This window comes from Schistocerca americana, chromosome 3 (genome assembly GCF_021461395.2).
Source record: "Schistocerca americana isolate TAMUIC-IGC-003095 chromosome 3, iqSchAmer2.1, whole genome shotgun sequence".
NCBI lineage: Eukaryota > Metazoa > Arthropoda > Insecta > Orthoptera > Acrididae > Schistocerca > Schistocerca americana.
The window spans coordinates 174314165-174341444 of NC_060121.1; the positions used below are offsets into that span (position 1 = coordinate 174314165).

The 27280-nt window shown below is 39.9% G+C and overlaps 1 protein-coding gene across 1 annotated transcript in view; it reads left to right on the forward strand.

Annotated features, from left to right (window-relative positions):
- LOC124606811 (cytoplasmic dynein 2 light intermediate chain 1) overlaps positions 1-27280 on the forward strand; it is an 88790-nt gene that overhangs the window by 26878 nt on the left and 34632 nt on the right. The window contains exon 6 of the mRNA XM_047138879.1: positions 22089-22246. Within this exon, the coding sequence (XP_046994835.1) occupies positions 22089-22246 (158 nt within the window). The remainder of the gene's footprint in view (positions 1-22088; positions 22247-27280) is intronic.

Here is a 27280-nt window from a genome sequence, read left to right on the forward strand (position 1 = left end):
ATGGCTCATGCATCAAGACCAGAAGAAGCTTTGCCTCACGGTCTGTGAAGAGCTTATGGATTGTGCAAATGCGAATGAGATGTTCCTTAATAGGATCATAACTGGCGATGAGACATGGGCCTACGGTTACGATGTCGAGACCAAAGTTCAGTCTTCACAATGGGTCAGGAAAGATTCTCCAAGACCAAAAAGGGCTCATCAGGTCAGGTCAAATGTCAAAGGCATGGTGATAGTTTTCTTTGACTTGAAGGATTTGTTCATCATGAATTCATGCCACAGGGACAAATGTTAATTTACAGTGTTATCAGGCTGTGTTGTGACACCTGTGAGAAAATGTGAGAAGAAACAGCCTGAAATGTGCTGAGACAAATCATGGCTCTTTCATCACAATAACACACCCGCACGTTCATCCCTCTTGGTGTGTGATTATTGCACAAAAAATGAAATCACAGTGCTGCCTCATCTTCTGTACTCTCCAGACCTGGCCCCGATGGATTTTTTTTTTAATTTCCAGAGTTGTAAAACCATATTGAAAGGACAAAGGTTTGCAAAAATAGATGAGATAAAAGAAAATTTGCAACAGGCACTTCACATAATCCAGCAAGAGGCATACCAAGACTTCTTCTGGAAGTGGAAGCAGGATTGAGAGCAGTGTTTAATTGTGGAGGAGAGTATGTCAAAGGAGACTATGCAAAAGGTAAGTATAGAAACATTTTGTGGACAAAGTTCCATAATTTTTGAGCAGACCTTGTATTTCTTAATTTGTTGCTTGAATGTATGGACCGGATGCTCCTCTCCTCAATTGGAGTGGGGCTGGGAGGAGGGGAACATAAGGTGCTGAATACTGTTTTGCTTGCAAAAGATCTCAAAAGTGTTTGCCACAAACTGGGAACATTATCTGCGATAATAGTCCGTGGCTGATGAGCAGTGACCAGTTTTCATCCAAAGTGCTGGACGCGTTCATTTGTTTATTCAGAAGAGGAGGCTGACTGTCCCTGCTACCTTTTGGCTGGTCAGTGACGATGGAATTGAGGCACATGCCCTGCTGCACTCTTTCTCAAATGACTTTACAGAAACAATTTGGTAAAAAAAAATCTTTTTGCTTTCCTTGTAACTTTATATATCAGGTCCATTATGATGTGCACATAATTTCATTAATGGTTATAGTTATTGTGATATTTATGTGGAAGTAACACACTGTGCAAGATTCAAAAAAGTTTGCAATGAAAAATAGGGGTTCCTATGGTTTTGCCTTTGGTGCACATTACATAATGTTTTGCTGTTTTCTTTAGAGATGGGTGGACATCCGTATCTGTCACCAATGTTGACAAAATTGATATGACGTAGCACACTCATCTGCAATCACACTGTGCCAGCAGTAATTCCAGGGTGAAATATCCACAACATTCTTCATATTTCATAAACGGTTTGAGTTATCAAAATGAGACTTTGGCAAATGACAACAAGGAAAGAGGAAAGTATTCTGCAACATGGTTATTACACGAAACTTCATTATCTACTGTATTATTCCACTAACTACAGATTTTTTTGGATTAAAGAATCTAATTTTTAAAGGCCATCGATAGTTGGTGAAATGAGAAATACTACAGAACAACATAAATGGAGATGTTACACATTTATTTTGCACCAAGGATGTGCTTTTTCATAAGATACTGATTATATTTTTCCTCAGTTCCTCACTTAATAAACTACTGTTTCAGAATTCTCTCCCAGTTGTATCTGTACAACATCTTATTGAGGTGAGAGTGTGTAAACTCTGCTGTGTTTTGGCAAAACAAGAAGATTTTAACATGACAAGAGAAATGTGTAGGTTTTACTAAAAATTCATCACTCATGACACTTCTCTGAAAGTTACAGACAGTGAACAAGCTGTGCAAAAATAAGTCACTGCATTTTCGCTAGACTTATTTTGGGATCTAACCAAAGCAGAGGTGACAGAGCTTTTGAATGGTCACCATGCAAGTGTGGGTGTGGAGGGGTCCCACTTAATATTTACGAAAAAAAAAAGTGAGAGTAGGTTGTAGTTTAGAACAGCAATTTCTCTCCAGCACTCGACATATCCCCTACAGTGCCTGCCTGCAGCCCCTGTCATTACCGCTTTCCCCTTGTGTTTCCTGATGTCTGCACATCTATCTTCCATGGTATTCTGCAGGGACTCTACCCACACCTATGGTTGGGTGACTGTAGACCAGGAAGAAAAAACTTCTAGCAGAGCAGCTTGTTGTTCGGTGCACTTCTCACAGGAAAGCTTGAGTTGCTTCATGTCAACACCTTACCCGTAGACATGACAGTGGGCTAGTGGTTTATCAAGTGACATCCCCCAGTGACCTTGATGAAGCAACTTCAGGGTTTCCAGGCAGAATGCTGCCGGTACAACCACTTTTGGAGCTTTACATTCAGTTCCGAGCAAAATAATGCTGTCGGCCAAAATGAAGTAATGGCATAATGAAAAATAGTGATACGCAGGGTCTGATTTTGTTGAAGGATATTCTGGCCACCTGAGCAAGACATGGTCATGGACACACTGCAAAACAGCATTAGTGGCAATGCCCTTGGGAATGCAGGAACTGGTGATGGGGAGGTGTCTATTGTGAGGTGATCTTCCTCATTCAAATGAAAGATGACAATTCTATAGTGTCAAACAACGAAGCCCCGGCCCATAGGTAGATGATGTGTCAGCATTTGTGTGTTGGGTTGTAGTGTGCAAATGAATTTCATAGCTACATTGACTCAAAAAAAAGTGCCCAACATTGAAAATGCTGTGCTGTCTTATATGGTAACTGAAAGAGGGTCCGAACTAGGAAATCAGTATTTTTTATTCCTGAAGGGATACATGAAGTTTCTTAACTGCATATATTATAGCTAGAGCTTCATTTTCATTCTGTGAGTAATTCATTTGGACTGGATTCAATGTTTTATATGCAAGATCTATTGGCTGCTTGGAACCATTGGCATCGCAATGTGATGAAACTGCCCTGATACTGTTTTGTCAGGTTTCAGTGGCCAGGAGCAATGGCTTGCCTGGTTGGAAAATAGCCTAGCTTAAGGAAGAGTGAAATTTGTTTCTAAGAATGCGAAATGCCTCTTCACACTCCTCTGACTAAATGAAAGAAACCCCTTTGCAACATAGTGTGTTTCAAGGATTCAAAATTTGAGCTGCTTGTGAAATAAATTTACTATAGTACTTGACCTTTCCCATAAGGGACTGTTTGTCTTTGATGTTGACTGTTCGTAGAAGTTTCTTGATAACAGCAGCATGTTGATTAATCAACTTAAAGCCATGTTTTGGTGTTACATGGCCAAGATATTCAATAGATCGTTGAAAAAATTTTGACTTTTATAAGTTTCTTTTGAGACCAGTATCTTGCAGGACTTGAAAAAGTATCCAGAGATTGTGTAAGTGTCCCTCCCTTATAGTTCCTGTGACGGCAATGTTGTCAAAGTAGTTTATGGAAGAAGGGACCTGCTCTGTTAGTTACTCCAAGAATCATTGAAAGATCATAGGGACTTTGGCTACAGCAAAAGGTAAGTGCTTGTATATAGATAGCCCAAAAGGTGTGTTAAGTACCATGATTTGTTGGGGCTGTTCATCCATCAGAAGTTGGAGGTACATGTCTGCCAGATCTATTTTAGAGAGAAGTATCAGCCACCCTCAAGTTTTGCCAGTAATTCATTCATCCGTAGAATAGTGTACGTATCTGTAATTGTCTGTGCATTAACAGTATCAGAATCCACACAGAGGTGCAACTTATTGGATAGTTATTATGAGTGGTATTGCACACTGACTGTTTGCAATCAGCTCAATCACTGCCAAAGTTGTGAACCTGTCCAGTTCCTGTCTTGCTCTCATGGAGTCTTCTTTATGGGCCTAGCACAGAAAAGATGAGGACTGGCCAGTGGCTTTAGAGTAGTATGTGCTTCAAAATTATTCGTTTTTCCAAGCCTGAAGGAAAATATTTCAAGGAAGTCACAACAGACCTGTTCTAATTTTTAGAAAGGGACTTCTTCTGTAACAAGATTAACTGCATTGTGAATGATAAAGCCCAAGGAACAGAAGGCTCAAAAGGGAAATGATATTGCTGTTTATGACCAGGAGTGTGATGTTACAACTGAAATTTTTGTAAGGGGCTTCTACTGTAAATTCACCTTTGATGAGGTTGCTGTGTTTGTTGTAACTAACCTCATTTTCATGGGGGTCAGTGCTGAACCAACTAATTTTAGGTAAGTTGGTACATGATCAGAGAGACAGCTGCCCCCATGTCCACTTGAAATGTTATTGGCTGATGGCCAATAGCCGGCCGGAGTGGCCGAGCGGTTCTAGGCGCTACAGTCTGGAACCGCGCGACCACTACGGTCGCAGGTTCGAATCCTGCCTCGCGCATGGATGTGTGTGATGTCCTTAGGTTAGTTAGGTTTAAGTAGTCCTAAGTTCTAGGGGACTGATGACCTCAGAAGTTAAGTCCCATAGTGCTCAGACCCATTTGAACAATTTTTTGATGGCCAATATGCAAGGAAATAAACAATTTATTTGTCCCTGCTAAGTTGGAATTAGTGACTGTCTGGATGAAGTTGATGTCCATTGCTAAGTCATTTTGCCAGTTGGCGTGCTGAGAGGTAGCACAATTAACACTTTGCAATGTGGCACTTTTGTTGCTATTTATGGAAGGCTCACATATGAGTGCTGATTGTCCTGGCATGCTGCAAAAAACACTGTGGGTGAGAGGGAAGTGGCCATCATCTGTCATCTTGTACTGGTCTGCACTGTGAGCAAATTTGGAGGAAACAGTCCATGTCTTGCTGTGAATAAATGCTATTTCCTGGGTTTTAGGTGGAGTGTCAGTGAATGACAAAGTTTGTTGACTGTCGAACTCTGCTCGTACTGCCACTACGCTGGCCCAGCTGTCTAGTTGTTGGTCCATTGGCCAGGAAATTTCAAAGGAATGCTCAGTTTGTAAGACCTACTCCAAAGTAGAATCACCAGATTGAGGGCTTGCTGAGGTATGTCTTTGCCATGGGCTGACCGAATAATGGTGACTCTAACTATGGAACTAGCATAGTATTCTTTATACAAAACTGACGTAGACCAAAACTTGTGACTTAGCCCTTGCAGTTCTGCTATCCAGGTGTGGTATAATTGAGTAGGCTGCTGCTGGCAATAGTAAAACTCTATCCTCACACCTATGATAATGTTTGGTTAACAATTCATGCATCTGTGGAAAAGACAGATTGGCAAATTCGGTGAGAGGCGCCAGTTTACATAACAACCAATAAGTCTGTTGCTTAATCCAAGAAAGAAACAGGCCTTTAATACTTGCTTTGTTAGTTACCTTAAAAGTGGAGAAGTGCTGGTGCTACCTTTGATTTACAAGTTTCCCATTCCTCAGCTTGCAATGTCCCATCTGGAACTATCCTAATATGGACTACCTAATTGCTGCAATTGACTGAAATTGGCAATTGGACTCATTTAATTTGGGTGGACAATCACATGCAGTAGGTGCTCAGCAACTCTGCTGCTAATCGCTCTCTAGTTTATAGAGCATGCACGCTACCACATGGAAGGAATTTTAAATAAATAAAATAATTACAATTGTATAAAGAAAATGCAGAGGAGAGCAGAACACTGTATATGGTCAGCACTCAGAGGCGATGACTACATAACTTTATGGACTAAGATGAATAACACATAGGCATAAGATTTCCACCGGGAATATTAGCTGTTGTACCTTCACAAAATATCACTTTCAGGAATGTAACCTACAAAAATGTATAGTGAAATATTATAGTAATTAAACCCGTTAAACATGAGGATGCTTAGCTACTGTGGTGGATGTTTTCTCAATGTGTATCTACAAACATTAAATTCAAAAAACTAGTTGCATTTGCAGCACTTCTCAGTATTAAAGCAGACGTTGCATTTTCTCAATGATATGCCCCTTTTTAAATATTATGCTTTCAAGTTAAAATATCACTTCATCCTGTACTTTTAGTAAACAGAAAGTTAGATTTGTCACATAAACTATAACTCTAGAAATTGTATAGACTGAAATCCACCACAGTATTTGCTACTGAGAATAATATGATATCACAATGTCTTTTGTCACTGTCTTCTGGTGTCTGTACTGCTTTTTTAAAGAATTTAGCAGGTAAATATTTATGACTGGTTGTACACAGTTGTCTTGACGTACATAATTACCAATGATTTATATTACAAACTAATACACCAGCTTCAATCATTGAAAATGTGAGGTTTGTAATATATGTTTGGCAGGAAAAAGGACACTCCTACTTAGTACGTAAATAAACACACTGGAAAGAAAACTTTTGATTTAAACAATAGCCACACATATATTACTTAACTTTTGTCATGTAAATACAATAAAAGTAATACTGTAGAACAAAAGCAAACTATTGCTTTTCATTTATTACTTAACTCTTACACAGCAGTTAGATCATGGCTTTTACAGAACAATACGTCTTCCTGGTACAAAGTCTACATCACATTGATATCACAAATAAAAATCATGTTTTCGTCTTTCGTACTGATGGTAAACTATCATAAAGCCTCTGGCCAGAAGTGCCATAAGATGAAGAATTAGTGACTTACAGTTGTGGCTTGATGTAATGTTGTTAATACTGTGGTATTTCTTAAATATATCTTGATATAGCATAGTGCTTAAGGTTACCCGGCATGCACTAGCTTAAAACTGGCAGTTAATTGTAGCCACCTCTTCTTCTGTGTATTATCACTACTTAAATACTCTGTGAAAATACAAGTAGCTTTTATAGCTCATCCATTGGAGGCTATTCTTGCTAATAAGTTCAGAATTCCACCACACACTGTTATACATGTCCCTTATTCAAAAATCTGCACAAGACTGAGTACAGACTTCTACAACCTCTTCACCAAAAATGGTGGTAACTTTCCCACCTATATGGATACGTAGGGATGCTTCTAATGAGTCTGACTTAATACTGAAGCCATTACTACGCAAATTAATATTCACATACCTTTTTTATACTGCAGATAACATTTTTGCTCGAACGAATTATATAAAACAATACCCAAACAATTATTCAAACAGTATGATTCACACATATGCATATCAGTTTACACAGCACAGTTACTCACTTGGTGGGAGCACTCTTGGTTGCTACATATGCTATGTTGGGTTTTTACTATCGCCACTAAATGACATATACTTACTTTAAGGTGCTATCTGCTGCCTCTATCACTTCTATTACCAGACAGATGTTTACTTGTTGCCAACTATTATAATGAAACTATTGCACAAAAATTTGTATGACTAAAATATGATGGTATATAGAGTTGTAAAGATACTTGTATCATTACAGGCTGCTTCATCAAAAGATTGGAAAAGGATGGATGGCTCTCTGTTAGTGGTTCCTCTTTTTGTTCCTTGTAGTTGTGGAGTTCTTACAGCACTGGATTCATTGTAGCAAAGTTCAAGTTTATCGTAGCACAATTCAAAGTTATCATAGCACAGTTCAAACGTAGCAAAACACAGTCCACACATAGAGTGTGACCCACTTGTCATTGCTTGTGTAGCAACTCGTACAAGAAAATATAATGCACCACAGATAGTTGTTTATTGACACAGAATATGTAATTACAGTAATCACACAACCCGCAAGGCCAAAGAGCTAAGCCAGAGAAAAGTGCAGAAACCAGCAGGGTAACATATGTTCGCAAAGCACAGTACAAAGGCAGTATCTGAGCGGAAAATGATGGCTAGACAATGGGTTTAAATATAGGCCGTTGTTATGTCTTCTGCTTGCTATGGCACCAGTTGCAGTGCCAGTGATGACCTCTGATAAGGCCCCAAGGACAGCACACCCTTGTGTATGGGCACCATGCTGGAGCTGCAACTGCAGCACATGGCAGCCCGATAGCTGCTACTTGCATCAGAAGTTATGATGACAGAGGAGCATTACCACAGTATTCAGCTGTAAATATCTTTGACCTTTTAGTGTTACTTACCTATTTTGACACCTCTTAAGTCTTATACATATTTGTTTCTGCAATCTCCTGTGGATGGCTCTAGGGCAAGTTAAGTAGTTAATAATGATTCACCATAACATTGTCAGATTTACTGTTTAGCTCTTTACATTAACTACTTTAAACATATGATGATCAGCTTGAATTAATAATTTTGACAGTTAATATAACACAGGCCAACTACTCACATTATTTGACAGGTGACAACACGCATAACTGACATAGTAACTTTGCTCTTTGAGTATTCCTCCACCTCTGACTAACAGAGAACATTATGTGATAATTATCAAGTGCCAACTACTTCACTTAATGAACAAGTTGAATGACATAATAGTTGTGCTAAATGACTGCTCGACATTGACTAATAATGTAGTAACTGTAGTGATTGAATGTTCACTACCGACTGACTTGGAATTGATATAGAAGTTTGTGTGTTGAGTGCCAGGCACTTAGTAACACGTAGCAACAGTATACCTTAACTGCTCAACCACAACTGACTATGGCTTTGTGCATGATGCCTGTGTAACATCACACATAGTACAAGGATGAGGAGGTAATGAGCCAAGAAATTTGTGCACAACTTGACCAAAAGGAGGGGTCAGTCAATAGGACACATTCTGAGACGCCAAGGAGTCACGAATTGAATACTGGAGGGAATTGTGGGGTGTAGAACTTGTAGAGGGAAGCAGGAGATGACTACAGTAAACAGATTGAGAAGGATACAGGTTGCAGTAGTTTATTTGCAGATAAAGAGGCTTGCACAGGATAGAGTAGCATGGAGAGCTGCATCAAACCAGTCCTTGGACTGAAGACCGCAACAACAACAGTACAAGAATTACAAAATGGTAAAATACACAGTAATTATGAGGGGCATTCCATATTGATTTACACTTTATTTTTGCCTACCATTCACGGTATGCCATTTCACTCATAATTACTGTTGCAATTATGTAGTGGCAGGACAAACACTAGACGTGCAATCCCTGCACAATACAGCTCAATTTCGTAACTGCTATCATTACTTGAGCGAACAACACAGAATGTGATCATAAAGCACAGTGCTGGAGGATGTGGTTTCTGTGGAAGGAGGATGTAAACAATGCAAATATTCACAGGTGATTGGTGACAGTGTGTGGGGAGTGTGCACCATCATGAAAAATGCTCTTGCAGCATGGTGACACTCATCCCCATGAGTCAGAAAACCATGGCTGCCTTCACTAAAATGGGTTCAGATACTGCCACACATACCGTATTCTCCTGACTGAACCACTCTGATTATCACTTATTCAGGCAATGAAGAAACCTCTGCATGGACATCATCTCGTAGAATTTGAGGAACTGCAGATGTGACAGACTCTAGAAAAGTGGTTTGAGGAGTGCCTACAGAAGATAAAGCAGCAGGGTGACTATTATATGGCTTTTGCCTATAGCCATTTCATCAACAGGAAAGGATTTCTCAGCTGATTTATGCAGTCGAGTAAAGAAACTCAATTTTCTGCCACATGCTCTTGTTGCAGTGGAAATTCAGTTTTCTGCCACATGCTCTTGTTGCAGTAGCTTCCATAGCCAGTCAGTCATTGTCACTTTTGTGCCATATTTCAGTGGGGGCAAGGCTGGGAGTGGGGGCCTTGAGCTACCTATTATGACAGTGGGTATTTTCGGTGACTGTCAAGTTCATCTGGTTTTGTAACTGTCATGAGCTGATTTTGTCCAGAACCGCGTAGCTTTTCCATTTAGCTTTGTAGCTGTGATAAATTTTTTTCAGCTTTCTTCTTGTGCACAATGAATTGGAAATACCAGTTCCTGATGTCTCCACATTCTAGTAACACAGATTGCTTGTTTGAACCATTCTTCAAAATTAAATGCAATGATTACAAAAGGTTCCTCAAAGAGATGCTGCTCCATCTCCAGCCTGTCTTTCTCTGCAGAACTGACACTAGTTTCCTCACACTAGTCAACTTTTTATGCCACGGAGAAGTCTTGTGTTGTATCCTATATTACACATTTGTTGAAAGTGCCTCTGTCTTGTTAGATAGTACCAACCATCTGAAAGAAATGAAAGAGAAGAAATAGATCCCTTAGAATATTGACCATATTCTGCATGACTAATGAGAAATAAGCTACAAATATATCCTGTTGTCCATGCAATATGGAACTGTGATTCTGTACAAAGTGCTTTAGCAGTAATCAAATATAAATACTAAATTATTTACAATGAAACAAGTGATTTTATTGAAGGACTGTTGAATAAAAAACTACCATAAATTAACTATTTCTTCCAAGCAGTTGTGGGAAATCACGGGAATGTGTTTTGCTAAATTTAAACACTTTCAAAACATCAAAAGCACAATAGGTAATTACTTCACTATCATTAAAACTTTTAATTCCACCAATTTCTGAAATACTTCCACACTGAACAAAAGCAACAGTCAGCCATCTGCTACCCCACACAAAAGTATCAGCTTCATTAATAATGAAATTCAGAACAGCTATTACAGAAAGGCGTGGTCCACGTACAGCAGCAAAAGATCCAATGTATTTCAACTTCACTTTATTCTCTACTCTGGTCAGTATTTTCCCTGTGTACAAAGTGTCTCTCTTCTTGATTGTGAAAATGGTGGAGCAGTTTATTCTGCTGTTTTCTCATATCACAGAATTTTATGACATTGAGTATCATATCAAAAGTTTGACCTCAAATCCAGGCTGATCTCCTTCTACAAACAGAAGTGGTAGGAACTGATGGTATCTTGCTTGAAGGACCATGGACTGATTATGACAAATTTTTGTCACAGATATAAAACACTGCACAAGTCACAGCTTGGTATGCTGAAGTTAATACAGAAACAATATGGCTACAACAATGTCGCTGTACAAAACAAACATGGGTAAAGTCAGTCACTTGTGTCTGATTGATGCAGAGACTTCTACACTCTGTGAACTACTGTAAAGTGCGTGGCAGAAGGTACTTCCCATTGTATCATTCCATTCACATATAGAGTGCAGGAAGAATGATTTCTTAGTCACCTCTGTGATTCCTGTAATTGGACTAACCTTATCTTTGTGATCCCTATGGAAGTAATGTGGGGGATTGTACTATTTTCATAGAGTCCTCATTTTTTTAAAGTTGTTTCTAGAAATTTTATAAATAGGCTTTCACTGAATAGTTTGTGTCTAACTTCACACTTCTCCCAGTTCAGTTCTTTCAGCATCTCCCACAGGTCAGAGAAACCTGTGAGCATTCGTACTTCTCTCCTTTGTAGAAATTCAATATCCCATCGTAATCTTATTTGTTATGGGTCCCATACATGTGAGCAGTATTTGAATATGGATCTCTGTTGCAGACTGATGGTGTTTCCCTTGTACTCTGCTGATGAACAGCAGTCTGCCACTTGCTTTACCTACAAGTGAGGCTGTGTGAGTGTTCCATTTCATTTCCCTACAAATTGTTGCACCCAAGTATTTGTATGAGTTGGGTGACCCTAAATGTGACTCATTGGTATTATAGTCATAGAAGACCACATTATTTTTTCATTTTGTGAAGTGAATGTTTTTATATTTCTGAACATTTCAAGCAAGTTGCCCATCTTTGCACCACATTAAAATCCTATCAAGATCTGACTAAATATTTGTGCAGCTTTTGTCAGACACTACTTCATTCGAGATAACTATACCATCTGCAAATAGTCTGGCATCATTATTAATACAGGGTGTTTATAAATGAATATCGGAGTTGGAACACTTTATAATATTTATCACATTAATCTTACAGTTATAAATGATATGTCAAATGAAAGAGCAACTCAAACAGTTTTACCAAGAACCTTATAAATGTTCAATGTGAGCACCATTTGTCACACGGCACACATCAACTCTATAGCCGAGTGCTGGACAGGCCGCATGGGGCCTAATGACAGAGCTTGCTTTGCATGGCCTCCACATTCACCCAACCTAACACCATGCGATTTTTTCCTTTGGGGCTTCATCAAGGATTGTGTGTATGTGCCTCTGCTACCAGCAGATCTCCCTGAATTAAGAAACCAGTTTGAAGCAGCTGTTGCTACAATCACTGAAGACACACTTATCAATGTTTGGGAAGAACTCGGCTATAGACTTGATGTGTGCCATGTGACAAATGGTGCTCACATTGAACATTTATAAGGTTCTTGGTAAAATTGTTTGAGTTGCTCTTTCATTTGACATATCATTTATAACTGTAAGTTTAAAATAATAAATGTTATAAAGCATTAAAACCCTGATATTCATTTATAAACACCCTGTTTTGTTTGGAGGTCATTAATACACAATATGAACAGATAACTCATTTTTTCCCAATAACTTATTCATTTCATTCCATTGTAGCCTGTTACCTATAATTTAAACTCAAGCTGTAATGATTCTTATCCAAATTATTTGATATACACTAATACTTAGTTTTATCTAAACAGTACTGCCTGCTACCATCATAATTATTTCTACTGTTAAATAAAACTATGCTTATTGCCAGATCTATCCAAATTTATGTCTACTACTATTATAATGGCTTTAGTTTTTGTCTGTCACATTCCACAATGCACTCTATTGCTCTCTGGTCCATAAGTATACCCTGTCGGTCCCTTAGGTGCTTGAAGGGTATTGTGATTGCAGCTGCTTCTTCCATTATTTGTTGCCTCCCTGGTTGGAGGGGAGGGTGCTCGTGTTACAAAGGAGCGCCATTCTTGCCAGTAACAAGTTCAGCAACATGCCAGCCAATGTCAACCTTTTTCACTATAAACAGCATAGAATATGAATGGCAAGGCTCTCAGCACACTTCTCTGTGCCACACCTGAGGTTACTTCTACATCAGTCGATGATTCTCCATCCATACTGTGTCCTCTCTACTAAGAAATCCTCAATCCAGTCACAGATTTTACTTGATACCTCATATGATGATACTTTCAATAATGTAAGTGTGTTACTGTGTCAAATAAAATTTTGGACGACAAGAAACTTTTTGTTCACCTGGCTGCCGTGATCCATGGTTTTCAGAATGTCATGTGAGAAAAGCAAGGGTTTGGTTTCAAATGATTTATGTTTCCAGAATCCTTGGTGTTTGGCATGGGTGAGGTTATTGTGTTTGAGATATGTCATTACCTTTGAGCTCATAATAATCTCTAAGATATTAGAACAAACGGATGCCAAGGATATTGGATGGTAGTTTTGTGAATCACTTCTGTTCCTTTCTTACAGACAGAAATGACCTATGCTTTCTTCCATTCAGTGGGCGCAGATTTATGTTTGACCTGTCCTTGGTATATTATGGTTAAAGGAGGGGCTAACCCAGTGTAGAAGTTCAATTTTAATCATTTCAGCTGTTTCTCATTGCAGCTGACACTTATCTTCACACATCTTTACAGTGGTATGAATATTAATTGGGACAGTACTCATGGGTTTTGGTTAGTAAAGAAATATTTGAAAACAGAGTCAAGGATTTTTGCTTTTGATTTGTGACCATCAGTTTCATTTTCCGTGTTGCCTGGATACTAACTTGGTTTATCTTTCGATAATATTCTGGCACACAGCAGTTACTGAAGGCTTCATGCATTGCCCTATTGACAGCCGAATATGTTTCAATCAGCATCTCTCTTTCTATAGCGCTTTGCTTTGTTACATGTTATGCAATGGTCTCTGTACCTTTTGAAGTTTCTTTGCAGTGACTGTATACCACTGAGGGTCACTACCATCATGAACTGTCCTACTAGATACGTACTCCAGTGCATGGTCAACTATTCTTTTAAACTTGAGCCATGCTTCACTCCTGAGCTAAAAGTTTCCAGATCCTCATTGAAACATGACACTACTGTCTCCTTATTTAGTTTACTCAACATGTAACTTTTGTACTTGTTTTAATTGCCCTTTGTACTTTGTTAGTCATTGTTATTACAAGTGCCTCGTGGACATTGATACTGGTTTCAGTGGGGACATCCTCAAAGAGAATAGTCCTGCCTGTAGCTACTAGATGTAATATATTTCCATCATGAGTGAGGTTGTGAGTTATCTGTTCTAGGTAGTTTTCAGAGAAGGCATTTAGTAATGCTTCAAGGGATGTCTTTATCAAATTCACAATTAACAAAATTGTAATTACCCAAGTTGATGGTTGGATGATTAAATTCTCCTCCAATTATTACTGTACAACTGGAGAACTTATGTACTAGCAAACTGAGATTTTTGTTAGAAGTTTTCTATTACAACATTGAGTGAGTGTGGTGGCTGATGGAAGAATCCAATAATAAGTATATGCCAACCGCAGATGCTGAGTCTTGACCAATCAATCACTTTTGTAACATCGATTTATATCGTGATGGATTTGAGTTTCTTGTCTACAGTGAAAATACACCACTTCCATTTCCCATTAACTTATCCTTTCGATATCCAGTTAAATTTTACCCAAAACTTTCAGTATTGTCAATTTCAGGTTTTAACCGGGTTTCTGAGCTTAATGTTAAATGAGTTTCACTGCCGCTGAACAGCACTACAAACTCTGGCACTCGACTGCGAATGCTCTGGCAGTTAACTAGTATTTTAATGCTCTGGCCAGTGTGGGGTTTTATATATATATATATATATATATATATATATATATATATATATAGTTATAATAGAGGGAAACATTCCACGTAGGAAATATATATCTAAAAACAAAGATGATGTGACTTACCAAATGAAAGTGCTGGCAGGTCGACAGACACACAAACATACACACAAAATTCAAGCTTTCGCAACAAACTGTTGCCTCATCAGGAAAGAGGGAAGGAGAGGGAAAGACGAAAGGATGTGGGTTTTAAGGGAGAGGGTAAGGAGTCATTCCAATCCCGGGAGCGGAAAGACTTACCTTAGGGGGAAAAAAGGACGGGTGTGTGTGTGTGTCTATATATATATAAATATATATATATATATATATATATATTCCTGGTTGCCATCTGTTGATGGGTGGATTGGTTACCACCTGGGGTAATGTTGTTATTACTTGCACGAGTCATACTTGCTTGTAATCAAGTTGGTCCAGTGTTTCCACTGGGTGTTTAGAACCAGGGATTGTTAGTTCCTGGCGCATTATGACCAGCCGCACATTGTGTGAACAGACGCTGACCAGGATGCCGATGGTTCCCACTTCAGACGCGTCCTGGATTTGGGTGTTGACAGTGCTTATTGTAATGGCGGCACTTACTCGCCATGACACAGCAACGTCTTCGGGTTCTGTGGTTTTTGAATGAGTGTGACCCTTGCCAAAAATCACCCTCCCACACCCTCGTGATGCTGCCGCCTCGGTCCGGGACTGCTTATTTGGGTTTCCCCTTATTCGCAGCTGTCCACCATATCTGATGGATCGTTCGCTATCCGCCACCTGCGACCCGCCCTGTACCTGAGGCTCGGCTAGGGTATATATATATATATATCCATCAGATATGGTGGACAGCTGCGAATAAGGGGAAACCCAAATAAGCAGTCCCGGACCGAGGCGGCAGCATCACGAGGGTGTGGGAGGGTGATTTTTGGCAAGGGTCACACTCATTCAAAAACCACAGAACCCGAAGACGTTGCTGTGTCATGGCGAGTAAGTGCCGCCATTACAATAAGCACTGTCAACACCCAAATCCAGGACGCGTCTGAAGTGGGAACCATCGGCATCCTGGTCAGCGTCTGTTCACACAATGTGCGGCTGGTCATAATGCGCCAGGAACTAACAATCCCTGGTTCTAAACACCCAGTGGAAACACTGGACCAACTTGATTACAAGCAAGTATGACTCGTGCAAGTAATAACAACATTACCCCAGGTGGTAACCAATCCACCCATCAACAGATGGCAACCAGGAATTCGGATTCTGGGGAACCTGGACTTACACGATTACACCAGAGAAAGTCGGAGCTCTCTGGCAAACTTCCACTTAAAACACCTACATACATTGGAACCTTTAACATAAATACATTAATCCAACCAGGAAAACTTCTAAACCTTACAACAGAACTTGAAAAGCAAAAGATAGTAATACTAGCTTTACAGGAGACACGTTTTACAGATGAAGAAACATCAGATTATGGCAACTATCGCATCTTTAAGAGCAAGACGGATAAACGAATCGGAAGAGGAGCCCCCCATCTCGGGATGGCGTTTATCATACACAAGAGCGTGCTCAGCTCCATCAAGGAAGTTACTCCCGTAAATAATAGGATAATGACGATGCGCTTACAATGTGCCAACAAAACATACACAATGGTTAATGTTCATGCTCCCACAAACGGAGACAACAAGAAAAACCCCATAGAAACAGAAAAGTTCTGGGAAAATTTGGAGAATATAATGGCCAAGATTCCAAAAGATGATACAAAAGTTCTACTCGGCGATTTTAATGCCCAAATTGGTAGAGAGAAAATCCACCAAAAAACCGTAGGCAAATATCCTGCACATAAATTTACCAATAAAAATGGTACAAGGCTCGTCGAACTATGTAAGCAGAATAACCTGAAGATAATGTCAACATCTCTAAGAAAATGTCCAAGAAAACAAAAGACATGGAGATCTCCTATACAACAAATTGGCGAGTTTCAAATAGATCATGTGGCGATTTCATACCCTGTACAAAAAGAAATTTACGACGTCCAAGTACGCAGAGGAGCAAACATTGATTCAGACCATTACCTAACTAGAATTAAAATCAAGTTTACAGCACGAAGAAGTCATCAGAAGAAAACAGAAATACAGAAATATGACACCAAGAAGATTAAAGAATCTAAAGTAAAAGAAGAATGGGAGAAGGAAAAGGCAAACACATGGGAAGAATTTCATTCTAAAATCACGCGAATAGCTAAGGAAACTATTCCCTTGAAAAAGATATTCAAACACCCTTGGTGGGATTCAGACTGTGAAAATGCATTGGAAAGGAGAAAAAAGGCATTTCAAGAATATAACAGTAAAAAATCACAAGAAAGTCTACATTTATTTAACGAGGTTAGAAAACAGGTTTCAAAATCCATTAGGCAAGCAAAAAGGAAGTACACAAAGGCACAACTGGATGCCATAGAAGAAAATTTCCAAAACTATAATACAAGAGACTTCTACAGATCTTTCGCAGATAAAATACGAGGATATATCCCTCAAAATTTATGTTTCAGAAAACCTGATGGTAAATTAGCCCTAACAAACCAGGAAAACTGTCAAGTATTGGCTCAATATTTTTCTAACCTACTAAATTGCCCAGAACCTAGTTTAAGGTTTCCCAAAGAAATCAGTGCCAACGCTCAACCGGATTCATTACCACCAACACAGGAAGAAATCAAATGTCACATTAAAAACTTAAAAAATAATACAACATCTGGCGAAGATGGCATTGTTGCAGAGCTATTAAAAAACCTAGGACCAAAGACGTTGCAAGAGCTCACAAAAATAATAACAAAAATATGGGAAACAGAAAAATTACCAGAGGATTGGAAATGTGCCCTTATTCACCCGTTACATAAAAAAGGAGACAGAACAAATGTCAATAACTACAGGGGAATCTCACTTTTACAAGTCACCTACAAAATTCTCTCAACATGCCTGCTGAAAAGAACACAAGAGCAGCTGGAACGCCAAATTGGTGATTATCAAGCAGGCTTTCGCCCCGGTCGCTCATGCATAGAACAAATATTTAATTTAAAGACAATATTAAAACACAAAGCAATTAGAAATGCCCCCATAATTTGTACATTCGTAGATTTTAAGAAAGCCTATGACTCAATTGACCGGCAATCTTTGTTTAACATTTTAGAGGAACTTGGACTTGACTCCAAAACACTAAGGCTTATCAAAGAATCACTGACAGACACTGTATCTAAAGTTAAATTCAGGGGAGAAATCTCTGAACCTTTTCTCATAAAAACTGGAGTACGTCAAGGTGACGGGCTATCTCCACTTCTGTTTAATATAGTCCTGGATAAAGTCATTAAGGAATGGGAAAAAGAATTAAAAAATCAATCCTACTGGAAACCAATCCATCTTGGTAGAACCAAAGACAACGTGGAGATATCTTGTTTAGCATTCGCGGACGACTTGGCCATACTTGCAGATGATGAAGAAATCGCCACCAAACAAATAGAGATCCTTAAGGAATGCGCGGATAAAGTAGGTTTACAAATTTCGTTTCAAAAGACAGAATTTTTCTGTACGAAATTCCATATACACAGTTTGAACACAAAATATGGAAAAATAAATAGAGTAAAACATTTTAAATACCTAGGTGAAATTTTGGAGCCAACCGGAGGAGAGAAAGTTGCACAGAAGATCAGACAACAGAAAATGAAGAGAGCATATGGTATGACACATGAAATATACAATAAAAAATGCATCTCCTCGAACACAAAAATCAGACACTACTGCGCAGTAATTAAGCCAGCAGCACTATATGCTAGTGAAACGCTCACACTCCACACAAAATGTGATTTAGAAAAAATACTAAAAGAAGAACGCAAAATTATGAGAAAGATTTTAGGTCCAAAATTAACAGAAGAAGGATACCGGATACAATCAAGAAGAACCACAGAAACTATATCAAACCTGGCAGCAGACATAAGAAGGCGAAGATTAAAATTTTATGGACATGTCACTAGACTTCCCCCCACACGACTCACCAACAGAATTCTCACTTACATAGAAAAAGTCAAATCAACAACACCATGGATTAGCCAAGTAAAATTAGATTTACAAAAAGCAAATATTGAACTTAAAGATGTCAAAGATAGAAAAACTTTTAGAAATAAGGTGGAAAAGTGGATTGTATTGTCGGAGAAGGAAGCACTAAAGAGACCAGGAACAAAATGGACAGAAGAAAGAAAAAGAAAACATGGAGAACGAATGAAAGAAGTATGGAAGAAACGACGTCAGAAAGCTTTGCGTGATCCTTCTGGGTCCATTCGCGATAAGTAAGTAAGTAAGTATATATATATATATCCGTGATCTGAAGGCTGACCGATCCATCGTCATTCTTCCGGCGGACAAGGGTTCCACGACTGTGGTACTTGATCGTCGGGAGTATGTGGCTGAGGGACTGCGTCAGCTTTCAGACAACACCACATACAAAGTTTGTCAAGGTAATCCCATTCCTGATGTCCAGGCGGAGCTTCAAGGAATCCTCAGAACCTTAAGCCCCCTACAAAACCTTTCACCTGACTCCATCAACCTCCTGACCCCACTGACACCCCGCACCCCTACCTTCTACCTTCTTTCTAAAATTCACAAACCCAATCACCCCGGCCGTCCCATTGTAGCTGGTTACCAAGCCCCCACAGAACGTATCTCTGCCTACGTAGATCAACACCTTCAACCCATTACATGCAGTCTCCCATCCTCCATCAAAGACACCAACCACTTTCTCGAACGCCTGGAATCCTTACCCAATCTGTTACCCCCGGAAACCATCCTTGTAACCATTGATGCCACTTCCTTATACACAAATATCCCGCACGTCCAGGGCCTCGCTGCGATGGAGCACTTCCTTTCACGCCGATCACCTGCCACCCTACCTAAAACGACTTTCCTCATTACCTTAGCCAGCTTCATCCTGACCCACAACTTCTTCACTTTTGAAGGCCAGACATACCAACAATTAAAGGGTACAGCCATGGGTACCAGGATGGCCCCCTCGTACGCCAACCTATTCATGGGTCGCTTAGAGGAAGCCTTCTTGGTTACCCAGGCCTGCCAACCCAAAGTTTGGTACAGATTTATTGATGACATCTTCATGATCTGGACTCACAGTGAAGAAGAACTCCAGAATTTCCTCTCCAACCTCAACTCCTTTGGTTCCATCAGATTCACGTGGTCCTACTCCAAATCCCATGCCACTTTCCTTGACGTTGACCTCCACCTGTCCAATGGCCAGCTTCACACGTCTGTCCACATCAAACCCACCAACAAGCAACAGTACCTCCATTATGACAGCTGCCACCCATTCCACATCAAACGGTCCCTTCCCTACAGCCTAGGTCTTCGTGGCAAACGAATCTGCTCCAGTCCGGAATCCCTGAACCATTACACCAACAACCTGACAACAGCTTTCGCATCCTGCAACTACCCTCCCGACCTGGTACAGAAGCAAATAGCCAGAGCCACTTCCTCATCCTCTCAAACCCAGAAACTCCCACAGAAGAACCACAAAAGTGCCCCACTTGTGACAGGATACTTTCCGGGACTGGATCAGACTCTGAATGTGGCTCTCCAGCAGGGATACGACTTCCTCAAATCCTGCCCTCAAATGAGATCCATCCTTCATGAAATCCTCCCCACTCCACCAAGAGTGTCTTTCCGCCGTCCACCTAACCTTCGTAACCTCTTAGTTCATCCCTATGAAATCCCCAAACCTTCTTCCCTACCCTCTGGCTCCTACCCTTGTAACCGCCCCCGGTGTAAAACCTGTCCCATGCACCCTCCCAGCACCACCTACTCCAGTCCTGTAACCCGGAAGGTGTACACGATCAAAGGCAGAGCCACATGTGAAAGCACCCACGTGATTTACCAACTGACCTGCCTACACTGTGACGCATTCTATGTGGGAATGACCAGCAACAAACTGTCCATTCGCATGAATGGACACAGGCAGACAGTGTTTGTTGGTAATGAGGATCACCCTGTGGCTAAACATGCCTTGGTGCACTGCCAGCTCATCTTGGTACAGTGTTACACCATCCGGGTTATCTGGATACTTCCCACTAACACCAACCTGTCAGAACTCCGGATATGGGAACTTGCCCTTCAGTATATCCTCACTTCTCGTTATCCACCAGGCCTCAACCTCTGCTAATTTCAAGTTGCCGCCGCTCATACCTCACCTGTTTTTCAACAGCAGCTTTGCCTCTGTACTTCCGCCTCAGCTGACATCTCTGCCCAAACTCTTTGCCTTTAGAAATGCCTGCTTGTGTCTGTGTATGTGCGGATGGATATGTGTGTGTGTGCAAGTGTATACCTGTCCTTTTTTCCCCCTAAGGTAAGTCTTTCCGCTCCCGGGATTGGAATGACTCCTTACCCTCTGCCTTAAAACCCACATCCTTTCGTCTTTCCCTCTCCTTCCCTCTTTCCCAATGAAGCAACCATTGGTTGCGAAAGCTTGAATTTTGTGTGTATGTTTGTGTTTGTTTGTGTGTCTGTCGACCTGCCAGCACTTTCGTTTGGTAAGTCACATCATGTGTGGATGGATATGTGTGTGTGTGTGTGTGTGTGTGTGTGCGAGTGTATACCCGTCCTTTTTTCCCCCTAAGGTGAGTCTTTCCGCTCCCGGGATTGGAATGACTCCTTACCCTCTCCCTTAAAACCCACATCCTTTCGTCTTTCCCTCTCCTTCCCTTTTTCCTGACGAAGCAACTATTGGTTGCGAAAGCTAGAATTTTGTGTGTATGTTTGTGTTTGTTTGTGTGTCTATCGACCTGCCAGCACTTTCTTTTGGTAAGTCACATCATAACTCACACAAATTGGTTTCTCTGTGGCTGTGTGTGTGAGGTTGTGAATTTAAAGTACTTGTACAAAAGATCGTGTATTTAAAATACCAGTGTAAGAAGAGCAACAATATTATGAAAAGGATAGCACACACACACACACACACACACACACACACACACACACATGCACGCCAATGCAACCCACACACAAATGGCCACAGTCTCCAGCTGCTGAGGCCACAGTGTGGCTTAGCCTCCTCCTTACCCCTATTATCCAATTGTGTTTCCCAGCATACACAACTGCTCACAACAGCAGCCAGAGACTGTGGTCATTTGTGTGCCTATCTGTAACTCAGCATCTCCACCATGTGGTTAGCAGCAACTACCCTTTTCAAAATATTGTTACAGCCCATCCTGGGTTTTCCATTGTTGAGTATAAGAAGAGTGGTAGCTTAAAATGTAACATAATCTCTTTGCTGTTAAATGGGTCTGAGAGTTATTCATTAATCTGCTGCAGCTTAGTGGTTGCCTGTAGTCATGTTTGTTTACACTGATTATCTGGATATTTATGTCCACGAAGATAATTTCCTATATGTTTTTATCACTAGGAGTTTGACCCTGAAAAGAAAAAGATCGTGTGTCGTTCTCTTCGATATGTGGCTCATACTCTTGGAGCAACATTGCTGTTCTACAGTCATCGTGATACTGGCCTTGTAAAGAAAGCCAAAGATGTACTGAACCATCATGCATTTGGTGCTCTGCAAGTGTAAGTAGATTATTCAGTTGTTTATGTGTTACAAACCTGTGAAATTCTTTATAACTTATAAAGATATTCAAAAGCAGTTACTATGGTATTTTCTAGTAATATCTGCATGATGGGCTTTTAGGTCAATCAAATGGGCAATCAATTTAAGTTTCAGATGTTTGTTCATGCCACCCAATTCCACTCGACAGTTTTAGAGTTATTGAAAGAAAGTCTACAGTCAGTAGTGTGGGAATATGCTGGTCATGCAATATTAGTTGGAGCCAATTTTAATCTACTGAGCCTAGACTGAAATGTCTATAGATTCATTGCAAGGGGTACAGACTGACAGTCTTGCAAAGTACTTTTGAACACGTTTTCCAAATACTTTCTTGAGCAGCTAGTTTAACTGCCTGCACACAGTAAAATATTTTAGGCCTTGTAGCTGCAAACAGACATGATCTTATCATTGGTGTCATTATAGGGACAAGAATTAGTGATCATGATGTCATCATAGTGACTACAGTTAATAAATTAATCAATCAAGAAGGCTAGAAGAGTATTTCTGTTAGAAAGGGCAAATAAATAAAGATTAGCATCCTACTTAGATAGTGAATTTATATCATTTAGTTCCAGTATGATGGATGTAGAGGAATAATGGGCAAAATTTAAACAGATTGTAATCATGCTCTGGAGAAGTTTGTGTTGAGTAAGTGGGTTAAGGACAGAAAAGACCCACCATGGTTTAACAATGAAATTTGGAAAATGCTGACAAAGTAACAGCTGTTGCACGCTCAGTTCAAAGGCGAAAGCTCAAATGACAACAGGCAAAGATTAGTAGAGATTCATGTATCTATAAAAAGATTGTTGCACGAAACATGCAGCAACTACCACCATCACGCCTTAGCAAAAGATCTTGCCTAGAACCCAAGAAACTTCTGGTCATATATAAAATTGCTAAGTGGGTCTAAGGCTTCTATCCAGTCACTCGTTGACCAGTCTGGTGTAGCAGTAACAGACAGCAAAAGGAAAGCCGAAGTTTTAAATTTCACATTTAAGCTATCGTTCACACAGGAGAATCATAGAAATTTACTGTTGTTTGACAATTGCACAGACTCCTGTATGGAGGACATAGTAATAGGAACCCCTGGCACAGAGAAATAACGGAATGAGTTGAAGACAAATAAGTCACCAGCTCCAGATGGAATCTCAATTCTGTTTTGCTAAGAGTACAGCATCGGTCCATTTTTAGCTTGCATTTATCATGAATTTTTCACGAGGGCAAAGTCCCATGTGACTGCAAAGAACCACAGATAGCCCTTGTATATAAGAAGAGTATAAGAATGCACCCACAAAATTATAGACCTGTATCAGTAACATTGGTCTACAGCAGAATTCTTGAACATATTTTCAGTTCCAATACAATAAATTTACTCGAGATGAAAAAGCTTCTGTCTTCGAATTAGCACAGTTTTAGAAAGCATCACTCATGCAAAACTTAGCCCGTCCTTTTCTCACATGATATCCTGCGAACTATGGATGAAGGGCAACAGACAGAGCCTATATTCCTAGATTTCCAAAACTCATTTGACATGGTGCCTTACTGCAGACTGTAAATGAAGGTATGAGAATTCTGAATAGATTGCTAGATATGTGAGTGTCTCAAAGACTTCTTAAGTAACAGAACTCAGTATGTTGTCCTCAATGTCAAGTGTTCATGAGAGACAAGGGTATTGTCAGGAGAGCCCCAGGAAAGTGTGATGAGACTGCTGTTATTTTCCATATACATAAATGATCTGGTGGACAGGGTAAGCATTGGTCTGTGGCTGTTTGCTGATGATGCTATGATGTATCGGAAGGTGTCATTGTTGAGGGACTGTAGGAGGATACAAGTTGACTCATACAAAATTTCTAGTTGATGTGATGAATAGCAGCCAGCTCTAAATGTAGAGAAATGTAAGTTAATGTGGATGAGTAGGAAAAAAAGAACCCATAATATTCCAATTAAACATTACTAGGATGCTGCTTGACACAATCACATTGATTAAATATCTAGGAATAATGTTGTAAAGTAGTATGAAATGCAATGAGTGTTTAAGGATTGTAGTAGGAAAACCGAATGGTTGACTTTGGTTTATCAGGAGAATTTTAGGAAAGTGTGGTTCACCTGTAAAGGAGACCACATCTAGAACATAGTATGATTCATTCATGAGTCTGATTGAGTGTTTGGGAAATGCACCAGTTTGGATTAAAGGAAGACATGGTTGGTTGGTTGATTTCAGGGGAGGGGACCAAACAGCGAGGTCATCGGTCCCCTTAGATTTGGTAAGGATGAGGAAGGAAGTCAGCCGTTCCCTTTCAAAGGAACCATCCCGGCATTTGCCTGAAGTGATTTAGGGAAATCATTGAAAACCTAAATCAGGATGGCCAGGTGCGGGTTTGAACCATCATCCTCCTGAATGCGAGTCCAGTGGTCTAACCACTGCGTCACCTTGCTCAGTCAGGAAGACGTGGAAGCATTTCAGAGGCAAGCTGCTAGATTTGTTTCTGCTTGGTGTGAACAACACACAGGTATTATGGAGACCCATCAGGAACACAAATGGGAATCCACGGAGGGAAGGCAATGTTCTTTTTGGGATCATTATTGAGAAAATTTAGAGAACTGGAATTTGAAGCTGACTGTAGAATGATTCACTGCCACCAATGTACATTTTGTGTAAGGACCACGAAGGTAAGATACGAGAAATTAGGGCTCTTATGAAGCCATTTTCCCTTGCTTTATTTGAGACAGGAACAGAAAAGGAAATGACTAGTAGTGTCACAGGGTACCTCCCGCCATGCACTGTACAGTGGCTTGTGGAATATGTATATAGATGTAGATGTAGGGCTAAATATGCTAGAATGAGGGTTGGACCTTTAATAGATGCAACTATTTTTTCTACTGTCCTTCTAAGTATTCAGTAGCATTGCATGTAACCTATTGCCAGTCATATGGAAGTTATAGGACAGCTTTAGTGGTGTCATTTGTGTTAATAGCTTGTATGGACACAGCCTATTAACTGAGGAATTTGTGTAACAGTTCTGAAGTGAATGCCATGAAGTGCTTCCATCATCTTACGAATCTATTTGAAGTCACCACATCTTAAGTCCAGAAGGTACGTTGGATGATACAGCACTTCCCAGCCCTGATAACTAACAGATCAGTCTCTTCTTGCACTGTATGCATGTGACCATTGTCCTACAAGATGACGAGTGGGTTCTGTGGAAAGAGTTGCCACTTTTTACTCAAAGTTGGTTGTAGGTCATGGTCCAAAACTGAACTGCACCTTGATGACCTACCATTGAGGAACAGTATACATTACGATAACGCATCACAGTCCTGCACAAGAATCACCATAACTTTCACATTGTGTGGGTTTTGACAAGTTTTTAATTGTTGTGGTTATTTGTAATGATTCCATTTGTCTGATTGATGTTTCAGATATGGCTCGTAAGATGTGGCCCATGTCTCATGCAACATAATGATACGGTGTAAGAAAGCCTCTCCTTCTCATTCATTACATTCCAAATGGGTACAAGCAGTATTGTATCACAGCCATTTCTTTATTTCCGTCAAATCATACTGAACCAGTTGTGATAAAATTTGTCTCTTGCCCAAGCATTACTTCAGAATGTGATGGTTTACTCTGCAGTGGTTTTTGTTTCTAAAAATAAAAATCAGTTTCAAGTGAACTGTGATATTCACAGCACAAAAATAATTTTCTTGTAGACTTAGCCTCTTTGCTCAGGATTCAGAACGCAGTTGTATTGAGCTACTAATAGCAGATAAACAGGCGCTTATAGTAAAATTGAGGAGGCACTTTTTTGCCAGAGTAACACTTGTCTTACCAGTGTACTCAATTATATTTAGCTGGCATAAGCGTGATTATCATTAAACAGCACAGTGATAGTTTGTTATTAATACAGTATACAGACTAAGTTTCCATACTCTCTTTGTCCTGTGTTAATGATGTTAATGAATACTTTCACTCGTTACACATCCATGATAGTTCTTCTACCTGATGGGATCTACAGAACACAATGGATGGATGAATGAATGAATGAAACCACAGTTGTATGAACTAATCTTTCCTCTTGGGTCAGCTCAATCATCCAATTTGTCCAGTAACTTGGTAAGAGCGTACACTTCTTCACTGACACTGCGGCAACCAGGTCAGCGAATGTTTGCCACAGTTTTTGTGTCCGTTATTGAAAACTCATACCCAGTTTGTTGTCACTATTCTGTAAGGCAATACAGATTTCCTGCAAGCCTTTTGAAGTTTTGCAGTACATTTTCTCACAATTCAGTTTCTATCTAGCTCCATTGTTCTTCTTTCAGAAATACTGTATTAGACTGTTTGCTACACAAGGCTCCAGTCATCCCATAAATGTGTATGTGCGTGATGTGGTAAGTGTGGATCTATTTGTGCTGAGGTAAGGTAGAGCTGTGCAACTAATGTGTAGTATAAGTGATGTTATTGGATTACATCTCTACATCAGTGATGCCACAACAGTGATGCCACAACAGTGATGCCACTATTAATTTCCAACCCTCATAACAGAGCAAGTTTGAAAGTAGTCCTCAAACACATTATAATAAGAATCATAAAATGTATAATTAAAACATAAAGAAGAGTACAGTGTTAATTAATGCTGAAGTCATATAACCAGCTGATAAGATTTTTGTATTTAGGTTAGTTGATGGCAACAGGTGGATGGACAGCAAAAGAAATAAATAAAGGAGAAAAAATGTCCTGGGCCACCTTTGATAAATTAAGTAGTGCTGTGAATAGTATACTTCTGATAGGTGTGAAACATAATGTTTACATCCATTTCTGTACTCTGCAAGCCACTGTAATAGCAAAGGTTGCGTAGTGTACCAGTATTATTATCTCACCTCTGTATTACCATTCATACACAGGTGGTATATGATAAAAAGACTGCCATGGTCTTTAGTATGAACCCAAATCTCTCTAACTTCAGTGTTGTGGCCATTAAGCAATATATATGTTGGAGAAA